Source organism: Oncorhynchus clarkii, chromosome 18, assembly GCF_045791955.1.
Source record: "Oncorhynchus clarkii lewisi isolate Uvic-CL-2024 chromosome 18, UVic_Ocla_1.0, whole genome shotgun sequence".
Lineage (NCBI taxonomy): Eukaryota > Metazoa > Chordata > Actinopteri > Salmoniformes > Salmonidae > Oncorhynchus > Oncorhynchus clarkii.
In genome coordinates this window covers 38,339,883-38,357,664 of record NC_092164.1, presented here as the reverse complement: position 1 = coordinate 38,357,664, position 17,782 = coordinate 38,339,883, and the positions used below count along the sequence as shown (strand labels likewise).

General features: G+C 40.9%; 2 protein-coding genes and 1 long non-coding RNA gene across 4 annotated transcripts; 2 read left to right on the top strand and 1 right to left on the bottom strand.

Moving 5' to 3' along the window:
* The first annotated feature begins 1,365 nt into the window (after positions 1-1,365).
* LOC139372617 (ladderlectin) lies at positions 1,366-11,401 on the top strand. Its single transcript, XM_071112388.1, has 5 exons — positions 1,366-1,430; positions 9,937-10,061; positions 10,482-10,616; positions 10,808-10,919; positions 11,064-11,401. The coding sequence occupies exons 1-5, from the start codon at positions 1,370-1,372 to the stop codon at positions 11,147-11,149; spliced, it is 519 nt and encodes a 172-aa protein (XP_070968489.1). The 5' UTR covers positions 1,366-1,369; the 3' UTR covers positions 11,150-11,401.
* Positions 3,400-5,681, bottom strand: LOC139372616 (ladderlectin-like). 2 transcript variants are annotated; one of them, XM_071112386.1, is made up of 6 exons: positions 5,612-5,681; positions 5,409-5,487; positions 4,595-4,719; positions 4,041-4,175; positions 3,738-3,849; positions 3,400-3,597 (listed from the first exon to the last, which is right to left on the bottom strand). In XM_071112386.1, exons 2-6 carry the CDS (start codon positions 5,467-5,469, stop codon positions 3,512-3,514), a joined length of 519 nt encoding a protein of 172 aa, XP_070968487.1. In that variant the 5' UTR covers positions 5,470-5,487; positions 5,612-5,681; the 3' UTR covers positions 3,400-3,511. The 2 variants fall into 2 exon arrangements, with proteins under 2 accessions (XP_070968487.1, XP_070968488.1); XM_071112387.1 differs by having other exon boundaries at positions 5,409-5,501; positions 5,612-5,664.
* Positions 9,215-9,744, top strand: LOC139372618 (uncharacterized). The gene is made up of 3 exons (XR_011627469.1): positions 9,215-9,340; positions 9,465-9,543; positions 9,702-9,744. It is a non-coding gene; the product is annotated as an uncharacterized lncRNA (long non-coding RNA).
* Positions 11,402-17,782: the final 6,381 nt, after the last annotated feature.

Genomic DNA, 17,782 nt, shown 5'->3' with positions numbered 1-17,782 from the left:
ATCCCCTTTCAAATGTTCTCTACTTATGCATACTTTTGATACTGAATGTTATCAAATCAAAAGTTAATATTGGATAAAGGGAACCTGAGTGAACAAATAACACAACAATGACATACTTATTTAATTGATTTAATAAACAAAGTTATGCAACACCCAATGCCACTGTGTGAAAAAGTAATTGCCCCCTTACACTCAATAACTGGTTGTGCCACCTTTAGCTGCAATGACTCCAACCAAACGTTTTGTGTAGTTGTTGATCAGTCTCTCACGTCTCTTCCATGCAGAACTGCTTAAACTCAGCGACATTTGTGGGTTTTCAAGCATTAACTGCTCATTTCAAGTCCTGCCACAACCTCTCAAGTGGAATTGCAATTCCAAAACATCAAATGTGTTGCTTTTTAGCCGTTTTCATGTAGACTTGATTGTGTGTTTTGGATCATTGTCTTGCTGCATGACCCAGCTGCGCTTTAGCTTCAGCTCACAGACTGTTGGCCTGACATTCTCTTATCAGATTCTCTGACACAGAGCAGAATTCATGCTTCCTTCTATTAAGTCGTCTAGGTCCTGAGGAAGCCAACCATCACACTACCACCACCATGCTTGACCGTTGACACTGTGGAATGCACTGTTTGGTTTTCGCCAGACATAATGGGACCCATGTCATCCAAAAAAGTTATACTTCTGACTCATCGGTCCTATTATTTGTGGCTAACATTAGATAGGTGGCTAACATTAGCTAGGCTAGGTGTTAGGGGTTAAGGTAGGGTTAAGGTTAGTGTTAGGATGCTTTGTTATTGTTTCGACTGTTTGATTGCCCCTTTAACGTATTTTTGTTGGAATTCAAATTGAATACCACATAAATTCTAAGTAATAGGAATTTCTATATTAGTTGGCCCCAACCCTGGATGCAAAACCATTCCAAATAACATTGCCATTAACATGGTATTTGAACTTTGTTCAACAGAATACTACTGTAGTTCCATGGAACACCAATACTAGTTAATCATTTTTTTAAATTGATAATCTTTAATAGCTCACACGAATCAGTAACCATTCCAAAGAACATTCGAACACGCCATTTGAACACGCCTCAAATCAGCTCTATGGAACACCATTACCAGCTAACAGTTGTTTGAAATGGCTGTTTATTTGTAGCTGACAGTGTAAAAGTGCTCCTCTTTCTCCAGATTAACAGAACCTGCAGAACGTACCAGTGATTCACATTAACAGGTAAGACCTCAATTCATGTACATTTCAAAATAAACTGTTTACTTTGCCGTTATGCTGTTTTTCAGAGAATTCTGGATGTTTCTAGCATTATTGCCCTCTGATTGTTCTAGTACCTTGTTTTTAGGAGACCATCACCACCATGGCAATGTTGACCATATCTCTGCTGCTCTGTGCTGCCGTTGCTCTGAATGGAGCAACAGGTAGGACACACAGCAAACCAAGAATATACACTTTAGTTCACACTTTACAGCATTTTTTACAAAACACTCCTTTCCTGTCGATCCCTGGAACTCCAGCTATGATATGCCGCTTGACAACATCCCTGTTTCTTCTTACTTTCCCGTTGTGTTGCGAGGTTTGAATACGCAGACCTTCGTCATGATTGATTCAGCTTTTTCCCAGCTTAGATCTGTCACGTTCTGACCATCGTTCGTGTGTGTTTTCCTTGTTTTAGTGTTGGTCAGGACGTGAACTGGGTGGGCATTCTATGTTGGATGTCTTGTTTATCTATTTCTATGTCTGGCCTGATATGGTTCTCAATCAGAGGCAGGTGTTAGTCATTGTCTCTGATTGGGAACCATATTTAGGTAGCCTGGGTTTCACTGTGTGTTTGTGGGTGATTGTCCTTAGTGCTGATGTCATTGTTCTGTGTTAGGTTTCACAAGTATAGGCTGTTTCGGTTTTCGTTAAGTTTATTGTTTTGTATTGATTCGTGTTTTACGTTTGTTTATTAAAACATGGATTGCAATCGACACGCTGCATTTTGGTCCGACTCTCCTTCTCATACGGAAAACCGTTACAAGATCTGATGTGGGCATTTATATGCTCCATGATTTCGTTTTGGCATTTAGCCTAACGATCAATGTACTTCAAGTCACTGTACCCCCCTTTCGCCCAAGTTTCAGACTTTCCAAAAAGCAGGCAAGTCCTGCAATGCACGCTGCATGATGAAAGTCTCCCTGTTAACCAGCTATACATTTGATACCAGTTGGTTGAAATAAATTGCACTAACTGGACACAAAAATAAAGTTCTAAAACCAAGAAAACAATTTATAATCTACCTCTTCCATCTCCTGTATTCGGCACAACCCAAATACAACACACTAGGTTCATTCTCTAATTCTAATCCTATGATTGGATGAACAGCATGTCTGTTCATACTGCAAAAGCTTTGACTGGATGGAGGTCGTCCTCCGGAAGTGGTCATAATTACCATGTATATCTCTTGAAGGGGTTGAGGCCTACGAGCCTCCTAGGTTTTGTATTGAAGTCAATGTACCCAGAGGAGGACAGAAGATAGCTGTCCTCCGGCTACACCATGGCGCTACCCCAGAGAGTACTGTTGCTATAGACCTTCATTGCAAAACAATGTGTTTTAATCAATTATTTGCTGACATATGAATGTATTTAGTATAGTTTAATCTAAAAAGGATAACTTTATTGTTTCACTATTTTTTTTAAAAATTAAATTTGACTGAGGAGGATGGTCTTCTCGTTCTTCTTCTGCAGAGCCTCCACTGGACTGGGCAGTAGTCCAGGTGTGACAAAACTAGGGCCTGTAGGACTTGTTTTGTTGATAGCCTTGTCAAGAAAGCAGAGCAGCGCTTTATTACGGACAGACCGCTGCCCATCTTAGCTACCTTTGCATCAATACGTTTTGACCAGACAGTTTACAATCCAAGGTTACACCGAGCAGTTTAGTCTCCTCAATTTCCTTGATGGAGGTTGATGGAGGTGGGGTATAGTTTTGCGAAGCAATCAAGCCGTTTGCTCTAACAGCAGCAGGAGTTTTACATTTGGTATCAAGTGTTCGGTTGAATTTTCTGAAGGCTGGCTCATCGCAGTCTCGTGGAATTTTCAGACTGGATGAATGAATTAACCAGTGCTTCTTCTCTTTTTTTCAAACTCATTTGAGGTTGCTATGGTTGCTATGTTTCTGCTCTTTTCATGCAAACTGCTAAAGTTGGTTGTCCAGCTACTGGTTGACGTGCAGCTACTAATAGCTAGCTGGTGGCTATCTCACCTGGTATTTATACTGAAATTGTTTGTATGATTCTTTGAACAAACTCTGAGATCCTAGACTGTACATTTAAGAATCCTCTTACAATTATGGCAGTATCATTCATGTTTAATAATGACTCAAAAGAGAAAACACAATGTCTACTCCCGTTTTATTGACAATAAACAACAAAACAAGTACAAATAATCTTTACTGAATATTTGACTTTACCATAAAGAGTGTTCAGTTGGATGTTGGCACTATGGAGGATCATTGTTGGTTTCAGTTCTTCTGGATTTCACACATTCTTTTGGAGCACACCGAGGGAAAGCTGTTTCCACAGTTTATATCGTTCCAGCGATATTCATCTTAAAAGGAAACACGGCACAGAAATGACCTCTCAAATAATCTCAGGTGTTCAGACAACAATAGAATAGTGTGTTTGCGGTGTGTGTGTGTCAGCTTTATTTGATGAATGGATCAGTGAATGATCCTGGGCCTACTGTACCTCCCCAGTTGATCACTATACATGGCTCTCTGCCACCGCTATTATTGGGCTCTCCTTTCTTCCAGTTCTGGTAATCAAATTCAGAGCCGTCACTCCAAAGCCATAGTCTGTCCTGTGGTGAAGAAGTGTGGTCTCAGTATCCCATGTTATCATTATAATAGTATGCCGATAGATACTGCAGTGACCTTTGTTGTTGTTGAGTACATCTATAAGATCTTCCAAACAGAAATCTGACTTTATCAGTGACCCTTGAGATATTGATGAGTTTACCGAATATATTACTGATCTGTGAGTATACTCCACCTGAACAGCATCAAATCCTCCGATCCAGGTAGTTGAGAAACCGCCAGTCTTGCACCCCGCAATTGCCTGTAGAAATTGATACTCCGCAGAGCTGTGCACAGACGCCAGGTTTGCTCCAAGGGACACACAGTGGCGCTACAGTGAGAGGTAGACAGGGACAAAGACATTTCATAATGTAAGTATTAGTCAGTAGTCCAGTCTGTGATAACTTATCTTCTGGACTCTCACAATCAAATATTGTCCATCGCAATTAATGCTCCTTTAAAAAAATACTCTAGGAGATATTAGATTATCTCTGTCTTAACCAATGTCCTACAGTTTTCAATATACAGTGTAGGCCTTAATTAACATAAATATATTAATGAATATGCCACGCTTAAAGAAAAATTCCAATGAAACAATAACTTTAAGGGGAGGTTCAGTATTTTACATGATACATGTGGTGCTTATAAAAATATTAGGCCAAATCAACTCTAAGGGTAACCTCAAACCAAATAAGCAAGTTGATTTCGATCGAACTTTCCCTTTAATTCATAGTAGAGTAACCATAATACCTCTGCTAGGGGCCATGACCTTGCAGTCTCGACGAACATGAAGCAGCGCGATCCAAATTGGAACCAGCCTGTGGGGCATTGGTTCCTGTTCTCTGCTGCCACTACTCCCTCTTCCCCCTTAGCTCCTGGAAGAAGGACAGACAGGCAGGAATTCAAATGGACAAGTCATACCAATGTTGTTCACAAACAACCGCCCCTGCGCACAACTGTTATTCTGATTAGTAGAATCATCAACCTGTGAGAGGTGTCTACCTAGTAGTACTGCGGATTAATCTACTGACATAAGTTTCATGGACAGAGATTAAAAACTACAATTACCCAGATGCAAAGCCTGCTCAAAGTAATTTGTCTTTTCAAGGGACTCTATAGAGAATGCAGTTAAAGACAAGAAAACACATGAAATCAACGCTGCCTTTGCAAAGTTCATGGGACTGTTCTATACCCTTTGCCGACCCAAACTGTCATGTGCTGGCTCAGATATTTTATTTTCACATTGCCTTTCCCAGCAACTACGGTGGATTCGTAACCAGGCCAGCCCAGTGCAGTTCGACTCGACTCAGTAGTGTGAAAAAGTTACTATCGTACTGGCCAAATTCAATACAAGTGCAACTAACTAGGCACACACTTTTCTCAGTGTTTTTCTCCAGCAAAGGTTCTGAAACAAGAACTGGTACACAAAAAAAATGTGAAGGTAGGGCCTCAGCACCCGGACAACAAAAACTTAAACTAGCTGGAGTTCCAGGGATCGACAGGAAATGAGTGTTTTGTAAAAAATGCTGTAAAGTGTGAACTAAAGTGTATATTCTTGTCCTACCTGTTGCTCCATTCATAGCAACGGCAGCACAGAGCAGCAGAGATATGGTCAACATTGCCATGGTGGTGATGATGGTCTCCTATAAACAAGGTACTGTAACAATCAGAGGGCAATAATGCTAGAAACATCCAGAATTCTCTGAAAAACAGCATAACGGCAAATTAAACAGTTTATTACGTAATGTACATGAATTGAGGTCTTACCTGTTAATGTGAATCACTGGTAAATTCTGCAGGTTCTGTTAATCTGGAGAAAGAGGAGCACTTTTACACTCAGCTACCAATAAATAGCAATTGCAAACAATTGTTAGCTGGTAATGGTGTTCCATAGAGCTGATTTGAGGCGTGTTCAAATTCCAGATATGAATGGCTTTTCATGGCAATGTCCTTTGGAATGTTTACCTATCGTGTGAGCTATTAAAGATTATAAAAAAAATTAATGGTTACCTAGTAAATGGTTTTCCATGGAACTAGTATCCTGTTGAATAAAGTTCAAATTGCAGGTGTAGTGAAATGCTTGTGGTCCTAGCTCCACCAGTACAGTAATAAAATAAAAATTCACAATAATACACACAAATCTAAAAGTAAAAAAATGGATTCAAGAAATATCTAAATATTAGGATGAGTGGCATTGACTAAAATACAGTATATACATATGAAATTAGTAAAACAGTATGTAAACATTATTGAAGTGACTAGTGTTCCATTATTAAAGTGACCAGTGATTCCATGTCTATGTACATAGGGCAGCAGCCTCTAAGGTGCAGGGTTGAGCAACCGGGTGGTAGCCGGCTAGTGAAGGCTATTTAACAGTCTGATGGCCTTGAGATAGAAGCTGTTTTTCAGCCTCTCGGTCCCTGCTTTGATGCACCTGTATTGACCTCGTCTTCTGGATGATAGCGGGGTGAACAGGCTGTGGCTTGGGTGGTTGATGTCCTTGATTAACTTTTTGGCCTTCTTGTGCCATCGAGTGCTGTAGGTATCCTGGAGGGTATGCGGTGTGCACCCAGTGATGCGTGGGCGGTGCAGTTGCCGTACCAGGTGGTGATACAAGCCGGCAGGATACCATCAATTGTGCATCTGTAAAAGTTTGTGAGGGTCTTAGGTGCCAAGACAAATTTAATTTCTTCAGCCTCCCGAGGTTGAAGAGGCCCTGTTCTTGCACCTTCTTCACCACACTGTCTTGTCAGTGATGTGTACGTTGAGGAAATTGAAGCTTTTCACCTTGTTCACTGCGGTCCTGTCGATGTGGATGCTGGCATGCTCCCTCTGCTGTCTCCTGTAAATGTTATTTAGTTTACCATACTACATACCCCACTTTGTTTGGTTATCCTTAGATACATTCTCCAGATTTGCCCAGAAAGTTTTGTTGATATGTTGTACATTTTCTATTGTAGATCTTTTTTTGGGGGGGGGCGGGGAAATGCACCAAAAATGCTATTCACGTGCAAGTCTTTAGTATTTAACAGATAGAAAGATGAAAAAAAGGATTTCTCCACAATCTTCTCTGGACAAGTCCGGTCCTGGAGTGTCTTAACAAAATGAAACCAAAATATAGACTTGACTTCATCCAGTGTCAAGAAAAATGGATTTGCGCGAAATGACAATATGCACATATTTAACGAGATATTACTTTATTTGCATATTTTTTAAAAATATATTTCAGAAACATTGCAATACAATAAAGTATGATATTTGTGTCTACATCCAACTGGTAAAGGGGAGAAATAATGAGGCTGTGGTGCCTAGCCTTATAAGAATAATCGTTGGTGTCCGACTCAGATTCAGACATTTCTGCCGCACCGTTCAAAGCGAAGGCCAGTTCTGGTTGTTGTTGATCACAGGTATTCTCTTGTCTATACTGTAATAGCCTTGACCATGTTCGCCCCGTTGTCAGTTACGAAGAGTAGGATCTTCTCCTCTGGCATGTCCCATGTGTTCAATGTGCGTCCGGCGTGGGGATGCTAAATCCGATGGAGGTTGACCAATGCCTTGTATTTGTATTTATTATTTCATTATGCCAAGGCAGCAGCTACTCTTCCAAGTGTCCAGCGACATTAAGGCAATTACATACAATAAAACATTACATTTCACAACACATTGTTACACACTACTCTACTGCAACATATCTACAATACAAAATCCTTATGTACATGGGTAGAGTGTGTGTGCTTATGCGTGTGTCTATGCCTGTGTGTGTGTCTCTTCACAGCCCGCACTGTTCCATAAGGTGTAGTTTTAACTGTTTTTTAGCTGATTTGACTGCTTGTATGAGTTACTTGATGTGGAATAGAGTTGCATGTAGTCATGGCTCTATATAGTACTGTGTGTTTCGGGTAGTCTGTTCTGGACTTGGGGACTGTGAAGAGACCTCTGGTGGTATATCTTGTGGGGTATGCATGGGTGTCTGAGCTGTGTGCTAGTCATTTAAACAGACAGCTTAGTGCATTCAACATGTCAATACTTCTCACAAATACAAGTAGTGATGAAGTCAATCTCTCCTCTACTTTGCGCCAAGAGAGATTGACATGCATATTATTAATGTGAGCTTTAAGGACCAGCTGCTTTGTTCTGGGCCAACTGTAATTTTCCTTTTTGTGGCACTTGACCATATTACTGGGCCAGTGGAGGCTGGGGACTTGAAAAATTGAGGAGGATGGGAGACCCAGGGTATAGGCACGGAACGCACGGAGACGACAAAGTGTGTTTCAAAAATCATCAAAGACTAATTATTTTAACCTAAAGAGTTTAATAAAGACATTTAAATTACAATATTATGAGTTACTTACATAGTGTTGGGAAGGGATCACAGCAGTGATTGAATGAGGGTATGAGGCGTGAGTTGAGGTGTTCAGAGGCTTGGCCAGTGCAGGACAGGGTTTGACTGGGAAGACAAAAAACAATAACACAACACACAAAACAGTTAGACAAAAGAGCTAAGAATGAGTTAGTCCAAGCAAGGAGTAAAATCATTGATGTGTCATCATGTGATTGTGTTTGTGATTGACTCTACATACAGGAATGAGAGAAAACTGATAGGGGTACTCACAGTACTTGGAGAGGAAACATTCAATTTGTCAGTGGATCAGCGGGCACATGAGACGTGGCTTCAGTTCATGTCAGGAGAGAGTTGACAATGGTAGTGGAGTGGAGTGGTCGTCACCTCTTAAATCAGGGAACAGGGCCACCACATCCCAAGGCCACCACCCGGTTACTCAACCCTGCACCTTAGAGGCTGCTGCCCTATGTACATAGACATGGAATCACTGGTCACTTTAATAATAGATCACTAGTCACTTTAATAATGTTTACATACTGCTTCACTCATTTCATATGTATATACTGTATTTTAGTCATTGCCACGCTGACATTGCTCGTCCTAATATTTAGATATTTCTTGAATCCATTCTTTTACTTTTAGATTTGTGTGTATTATTGTGAATTGTTATTTTATTACTGTACTGGTGGAGCTAGGACCACAAGCATTTCACTACACCCGCAATAACATCTGCTAAATATGTGCATGTGCATGTGACCAATCAAATTTGACTTGATTTTATTTGATGTCAAGAATTTCTATTTTAGTTGAACCCAACTCTGGATGCAACACTATTCCCAATAACATCATGAATATGGCATTTGAACTTTATTCAACAGGATACTAGTTCCATGGAAAACCATTTACTAGGTAACCATTAATTTTTTTTATAATCTTTAATAGCTCACACGATAGGTAAACATTCCAAAGGACATTGCCATGAAAAGCCATTCATATCTGGAATTTGAACACGCCTCAAATCAGCTCTATGGAACACCATTACCAGCTAACAGTTGTTTGAAATGGCTGTTTATTTGTAGCTGACAGTGTAAAAGTGCTCCTCTTTCTCCAGATTAACAGAACCTGCAGAACGTACCAGTGATTCACATTAACAGGTAAGTCCTCAATTCATGTACATTACGTAATAAACTGTTTAATTTGCTGTTATGCTGTTTTTCAGAGGATTCTGGATGTTTCTAGCATTATTGCCCTCTGATTGTTCTACTACCTTGTTTTTAGGAGACCATCATCACCACCATGGCAATGTTGACCATATCTCTGCTGCTCTGTGCTGCCTTTGCTCTGAATGGAGCAACAGGTAGGACACACAGCAAACCAAGAATATACACTTTAGTTCACACTTTACAGCATTTTTTACAAAACACTCCTTTCCTGTCGATCCCTGGAACTCCAGCTTGTTGAAGTTTTTGTTGTCCGGGCGCTGAGGCCCTACCTTCACTCTATTTTGTGTTCCAGTTTTAGAACTGTTCCAGGACTTTGAGCAGGCTTTGCATCTGGGTAATTGTAGTTTTTAATCTCTGTCCATGAAACTTATGTCAGTAGATTAATCCGCAGTACTACTAGGTAGACACCTCTCACAGGTTGATGATTCTACTAATCAGAATAACAGTTGTGTGCAGGGGCGGTTGTTTGTGAACAACATTGCTATGACTTGTCCATTTGAATTCCTGCCTGTCTGTCCTTCTTCCAGGAGCTAAGGGGGAAGAGGGAGTAGTGGCAGCAGAGAACAGGAACCAATGCCCCACAGGCTGGTTCCAATTTGGATCGCGCTGCTTCATGTTCGTCGAGACTGCAAGGTCATGGCCCCTAGCAGAGGTATTATGGTTACTCTCTACTGTGAATTAAAGGGAAAGTTCGATGGAAATCAACTTGCTTATTTGGTTTGAGGTTACCCTTAGAGTTGATTTGGCCTAATATTTTTATAAGCACCACATGTGTCATGTAAAATACTGAACCTCCCCTTAAAGTTATTGTTTCATTGGAATTTTCTTTAAGCGTGGCATATTCATAAATATATTTATGTTAATTAAGGCCTACACTGTATATTGAAACCTGTAGGACATTGGTTAAGACAGAGATAATCTAATATCTCCTAGAGCATTTTTTTAAAGGAGCATTAATTGCGATGGACAATATTTGATTGTGAGAGTCCAGAAGATAAGTTATCACAGACTGGACTACTGACTAATACTTACATTATGAAATGTCTTTGTCCCTGTCTACCTCTCACTGTAGCGCCACTGTGTGTCCCTTGGAGCAAACCTGGCGTCTGTGCACAGCTCTGCGGAGTATCAATTTCTACAGGAAGTGGTGGCGAGCAAGACTGGCGGTTTCTCAACTCCCTGGGTCGGAGGATTTGATGCTGTTCAGGTGGAGTATACTCACAGATCAGTAATATCTTTGGTAAACTCATCAATATCTCAAGGGTCACTGATAAAGTCAGATCTCGGTTTGGAAGATCTTATAGATGTACTCAACAACAACAAAGGTCACTGCAGTATCTATCGGCATACTATTATAATGATAACATGGGATACTGAGACCTCACTTCTTCACCACAGGACAGACTATGGTTTTGGAGTGACGGCTCTGAATTTGATTACCAGAACTGGAAGAAAGGAGAGCCCAATAATAGCGGTGGCAGAGAGCCATGTATAGTGATCAACTGGGGAGGTACAGTAGGCCCAGTATCATTCACTGATCCATTCATCAAATAAAGCTGACACACACACACACACCGCAAACACACTATTCTATTGTTGTGTGAACACCTGAGATTATTTGAGAGGTCATTTCTGTGCCGTGTTTCCTTTTAAGATGAATATCGCTGGAACGATATAAACTGTGGAAACAGCTTTCCCTCGGTGTGCTCCAAAAGAATGTGTGAAATCCAGAAGAACTGAAACCAACAATGATACTCCATAGTGCCAACACCCAACTGAACACTCTTTATGGCAAAGTCACATTTTTTGTAAAGATGAGTTGTTTCTGTCAACTGTAACTTTGAGTTAGTGGTTGTTCATATATGTTGAGTGATGCTTTTGTTGTTTATTGTCAATAAAACGGGAGTAGACATTGTGTTCGCTCTTAAGAGTCATTATTAAACGTGAATGATACTGCCATAATTGTAAGAGGATTCTTAAAGGTACAGTCTAGGATCTCAGAGTTTACTCAATGGTCATTTAAATTCTTGATATTTATCCGTCGATTCAAGGTTATTACAGTCAACAAAAACTGATACTAAAATAAAAATGCAATTTGGATAAACAATTTAATAAATGAAATAAAATAAATAAAAACATGAACAAACAAAAAAAACTATACTGAAACTATTGTCTTTGACTGCAAAATAAAATGAAAAGCATCATAAATTGTTTAGTTTTCGTTTTCTTTCCTCCATCGGGCAACAATCGAATGGGGTTTTCAAGCTACTGAATCTGACGGGTAAATGCTGCCAGCAAATGGCAATGGTTGAAATAGGCTTGTGCATCACTATCACTAGCCATCCGTACCTAACAGGGAAGACATCCGAGGGCAAGCTCCAAGTGTGAACCATAGGTGTGAACAAAGGAAAAGTGCTGTATGGGATTGTTTTGAGTAGCAAAAGCAAATGTAGAGTCAGGAGATGGCAGCGTGTGGAACAGAGATAAAAGGGAAAACCCAACCAACTTAAAAGTTCATCTGAACAGCGCTCACAAAGAATCATACTGTCACGTTCTGACCTTAGTCATTTTATTATGTCTTTTGTTTTAGTATGGTCAGGGCGTGAGTTGGGTGGGTTGTCTATGTTCTTTTTTTCTATAATTTGGGATTTTCTGTGTTCGGCCAGGTATGGTTCTCAATCAGAGGCAGCTGTCAATCGTTGTCCCTGATTGAGAATCATACTTAGGTAGCCTGGTTTCACTTTTTAGTTGTGGGTGTTTATTTTTCTGTCTCAGTGTTTGCACCATTCGGGACTGTTTCGGTTTTCATGTTGATTCGCTTGTTCTTTTGTATTCATTAAATCATTAAATCATTATGGATACATACCACGCGGCATTTTGGTCCGATCCTTGCTACTCCTCATCAGAAGAAGAGGACGAGAATCGTTACACATACAAACAACTTCAGGATAAATACAAGGAGAGATAGCCACCAGCTAGCTATTAGTAGCTGCTCGTCAATGGCAACCAGTAGCTGCACGTCAGGATAGCCGTGCTGCGAGCCCAGCTTGAGATGCAATCGTTAGGCAAGGGTCATTTTAGTGTAGGAAAGGATGAAACAGCATCTGTGCCACCAGTAAGTGCAGATAGTAGTATAAATCCCCTTGCACAGTCCCCGCAGCCAGGCAATTTTCTCACGGTTTCTGGAATTAAATGCTGTCGGCATGCTCTACCGGTGTCACTCATTCAGTCGACAGAAACTTTCAACCAGTTCTCCCCATTAAGCAACAAGTCGGAGTCAGAAGCCGAGCCTTCTCTGATCTCTCCTCCACCCGTTACAGGGACTGTGCCACCGAAGCCTCTCACCATTAGCTCTGACAATTTGAAAAAAAAAGAGTCATTGGCGACTCCATTACCTGCAGTATTAGACTTAAAATAATCATCCAGCAATCATACACTGTTCACCAGGTGGCAGGGCTACTGGCGTTAAGGCTAATCTGAAGAAGGTGCTGGCTAAGTCTAGAACTGGAGAGTGTAGAGTATAGGGATATTGTTATCCACACCAATGTCGACACCAATGATGTTCGGGTTGAAACAGTGAGAGGTCACAAAGCACAACATAGCTACAGCGTGTAAATTAGCTAGAAAGATGTGTCGGCATCGAGTAATTGTCTCTGGCCCCCTCCCAGTTAGGTGGAGTGATGAGCTCTGCAGCAGAGTCTCACAAGTCAATCGTTGGTTGAAAACTGTTTTTTTGCCCCTCAAAAGATTTCCGGGACTCATCCACAAACAGGACCAAGCCTGGCCTGCTGAGGAATAACGGACTCTATCCTAGCTGGAGGGGTGCTTTCATCTTATCTATGAACATAGACAGGGCTCTAACTCCTCTAGCTCCACAATGAGACAGGCAGCAGGCTGTCAGCCAGCCTGCCAGCTTAGTGGAGCCTGCCACTAGCATAGTCAGTGTTGTCAGTTCAGCTATCCCCATTGAGAACGTGTCTGTGTCTCGATCTAGGTTGTTCGCTTTAGCAATCACACTAGAAAAAAGACCTCCTCCATTCCTGTCATTATTGAAAGGTTGTGATATCTCACATCTCAAAATAAGGCTACTTAATATTAGATCCCTCACTTCCAAGGCAGTTATAGTCAATTAACTAATCACTGACCATAATCTTGATGTGATTGGCATGACTGAAACATGGCTTAAGCCTGATGAATTTACTGTGTTAAATGAGGCCTCTCCTCCTGGTGACACTAGTGACCATATCCCCCGTGCATCCCGCAAAGGCGGAGGTGTTTCTAACATTTACGATAGCAGATTTCAATTTAAAAATAAAAAATGACTGCGCTTTCGTCTTTATAGCTTCTAGTCATGAAAACTATGCAGCCTACTCAATCACTTTTTAAAGCTAATGTTAACAGGCCTCCTGGGTCATATAGAGCGTTCCTCACTGAGTTCCCTAAATTCCTATCGGACCTTGTAGTCACGGCAGATAATAAAAAAAGTCCACAGACCCACTCCAAAAGGCTTTCGGAGCCATCATCGACTCAGTGGGTTTTGTCCAACATGTCTTTGGACCTACTCACTGCCACAGTCATACCTTGGACCTAGTTTTGTTCTGTGGAATAAAGATTGTGGATCTAAACGTTTTTCCTCATAATTCTGGACTATCGGTCCACCATGTTATTACGTTTGCAATCGCAACAAATAATCTGCTTAGACCCCAACCAAGGATCATCAAAAGCCGTACTATAAATTCTCGGACAACCCAAAGATTCCTAGATGCACTTCCAGACTCCCTCCACCTACCCAAGGACGTTGGAGTACAAAAATTGGTTAACCACCTAACTGACGAATTAAATGTAACTGTCACGAGAATTTTCTATCCCAATGATAATAACAACTGACAATCAATAGCTCTGACCAATCCCCAAGGTTTGTAAGACCATGGGTATAATAATAATAATAATTAGGCAAAGACTCAGCTTATGCAAAAGTCTAGTACAGTTTATTCAGAGAACGTTCTAAAGTCAAGAATAAAAAAACATCAATTTTATAGCTGCGCACATACTTCCACACAAACAGTAGGTATCCTACGCACATACACACACACAAACAGTAGGTATCCTACACACATACACACACACAAACAGTAGGTATCCTACACACATACACACACAAACAGTAGGTATCCTACACACATACACACACACAAACAGTAGGTATCCTACGCACATACTTCCACACAAACAGTAGGTATCCTACACACATACTTCCACACAAACAGTAGGTATCCTACACACATACTTCCACACAAACAGTAGGTATCCTACACACATACACGCACACAAACAGTAGGTATCCTACGCACATACTTCCACACAAACAGTAGGTATCCTACGCACATACTTCCACACAAACAGTAGGTATCCTACACACATACACACACACATACACACACAAACAGTAGGTATCCTACGCACATACTTCCACACAAACAGTAGATATCCTACGCACATATTTCCACACAAACAGTAGGTATCCTACGCACATACTTCCACATAAACAGTAGTATCCTACGCACATACTTCCACACAAACAGTAGGCATCCTACGTACATACTTCCACACAAACAGTAGATATCCTACGCACATACATACACACAAACAGAAGATATCCTACGCACATACTGTCTCACTACCCAGCCGACAGAGATCAGGGAGACCTTGACCTTGAGACGTACTCCCCGTTCTCTCCCAAATCTCTAATCAGGTCGGCGCCGAATTTTGCTCAGACAGTCTGTGTATAAAATGCCATAAAGACATAAACATTAGTCATATTGTTTTACCCTAATTCTGACTAGAACTACACATTTATTGATTATAATTTTATACATTCTTATCAATTCCATACAATTTTATGGTTTCAGGGTGGAATATTCTAATCATTCAATTAACAGATAAATCCCATTAACAGTAACCTAATACCCTAGATGCAGTCCCACCCCTAAAAAAAAACATTTGTCACAAGAAACTAGCTCCCTGGTATACAGAAAATACCGAGCCCTGAAGTAAGCTTCCAGAAAATTGTAACGGAAATGGCACTAAATCAAACTGGAAGTCTTCCGACTGGCTTGGAAAGACAGTATCGTGCAATATAGAAGAGACCTCACTGTTGCTCGATCATCCTATTTTTCCAACCTAATTGAGGAGAATAAGAACAATCCAACATTTATTTTTGATACTGTCGCAAAGCTAACTAAAAAGCAGCATTCCCCAAGAGAGGATGGCTTTCACTTCAGCGGTGATGAATTCATGAACTTCTTCGACGAAAAGATCACGATCATTTGAAAGCAAATTATGGACTCCTCTTTAAATCTGTGTATTCTCCAAAGCTCAGTCGTCCTGAGTCTGCACCACACCTCCAGGACCTAGGATCAATGTAGACACTCAAGTTTTTAAATCCTATATCTCTTGACACATTCATGAACATAGTCATGGCCTCTAAACCTTCAAGCTGCATACTGGACCCTATTCCAACTAAACTACTGAAAGAGCTGCTTCCTGTGCTTGGCCCTTCAATGTTGAACATTATAAATGGCTCACTATCCACTGGACGTGTACCAAAGTCACTAAAAGTGGCAGTAATAAAGCCCCTCTTGAAAAAGCCAAACCTGACCCAGAAAACATAAAAAACTATCGGCCTATATGGAATCTCCCATTCCTCTCAAAGATTTGAGAAAAATATGTTGCACAGCAACTCACTGCCTTCCTGAAGACAAATAGTGAATACGAAATGCTTCAGTCTGGTTTTAGACCCCATCAAAGCACTGAGACTGCACTTGTGAAGGTGGTAAATTATATTTTAATGGCGCCAGACCAAGGCTCTGCATCTGTCCTTGTACTGCTTTTGACACCATTGATCACCACACTCTTTTGGAGAGATTGGAAACCCTAATTGGTCTACACGGACAAGTTCTGGCCTGGTTTAGATGTTCTGTCGGAAAGGAGATCAGTTCATCTCTGTGGATGGCTTGTCCTCTGACAAATCAATTATACATTTCGGTGTTCCTCAGGGTTCCTTTTTAGGACCGCTATTGTTTTCACTATATATATATATATTACCTCTTTGTGATGTCATTCGGAAACAATGTTAACTTTGACTGCTACGCGGATGATACACAGCTGTCGCAACATGGTTAAGCCCCAAAATTATCCACCCTGGAAGCCTGTGTTTCAGAAATAAGGATGTGGTAAATGTTTTACTTTTAAACTCTGACAAAACAGAGATGGTCCCAAGAAACCAAGAGATCTTCTGTTGGATCTGACAATTAATCTTGATGGTTGTACAGTTGTCTTAAAGGAAACTGTGAAGGACCTCGGCTTTACTCTGGACCATGATCTCTCTTTTGACAAACATATCAAGAATATTTCAAGGACAGCTTCTTCATAACACTGCAAAAATCAGAAATGTTTTGTCCAAAAATTATGCAGAAAAGCTAATCCATGCTTTTGTCACTTCTACATTAGGCTATTGCAATGCTCTACTTACTGGCTACCCAGATAGAGCACTAAATAAACTATATAAGGCTTCTAGAATCTTGACTGCAACCAAAACATTTGATCATATTACTCCAGTGCTAGCCTCTCTACACTGGCTTCCTCTCAAGGCTATGGCTGATTTCAAGGTTTTACTACAAACCTGCAAAGCATTACATGGGCTTGCTCCTACCTATCTCTCTGATTTGATCCTGCTGTAGATACCTACATGTGGTCACAAGACGCAGGCCTCCTTATTGTACCCAGAATTTCTAAGCAAACAGCTGGGCTTTCTCCTATAAAGCTCAATTTTTATGGAAAGGTCTGCCTATCGATGTGAGAGACGCAGACTCGGTCTCGACCTTTAAGTCTTTATTGAAGACTCATCTCTTCAGTAGGTTCCCCTTACGTATCTGGCTGTAAGGGAGTCAGGCGCAGGAGAGCAGAAGTTGGGTAGCCAAAGGAGCCTTTTATTTCAGCGAACAAAACACTCACGGCACTAAGAACACAAAACACAATATGGGTTGACATAACCCAGCGCAAACCAGTCTAGCGTGCACATACATGAAACAACAAACAATTCCACACACAGACATGGGGGGGGGGGGGGGGGGGAACAGAGGGTTATATACACGTTGTCACGCCCTGACCTTAGTTATCTTTGTTTTCTTTATTATTTTGGTTAGGTCAGGGTGTGACGAGGGTGGTATGTGTGTTTTTGTCTTGTCTAGGGTTTTTCGTATATCTATGGGGTTTTGGTATTGTCTAGGTAAATGTAGAAATGTAGGTCTATGGGGGCCTGAATTGGTTCCCAATCAGAGACAGCTGTTTATCGTTGTCTCTGATTTAGGTTGT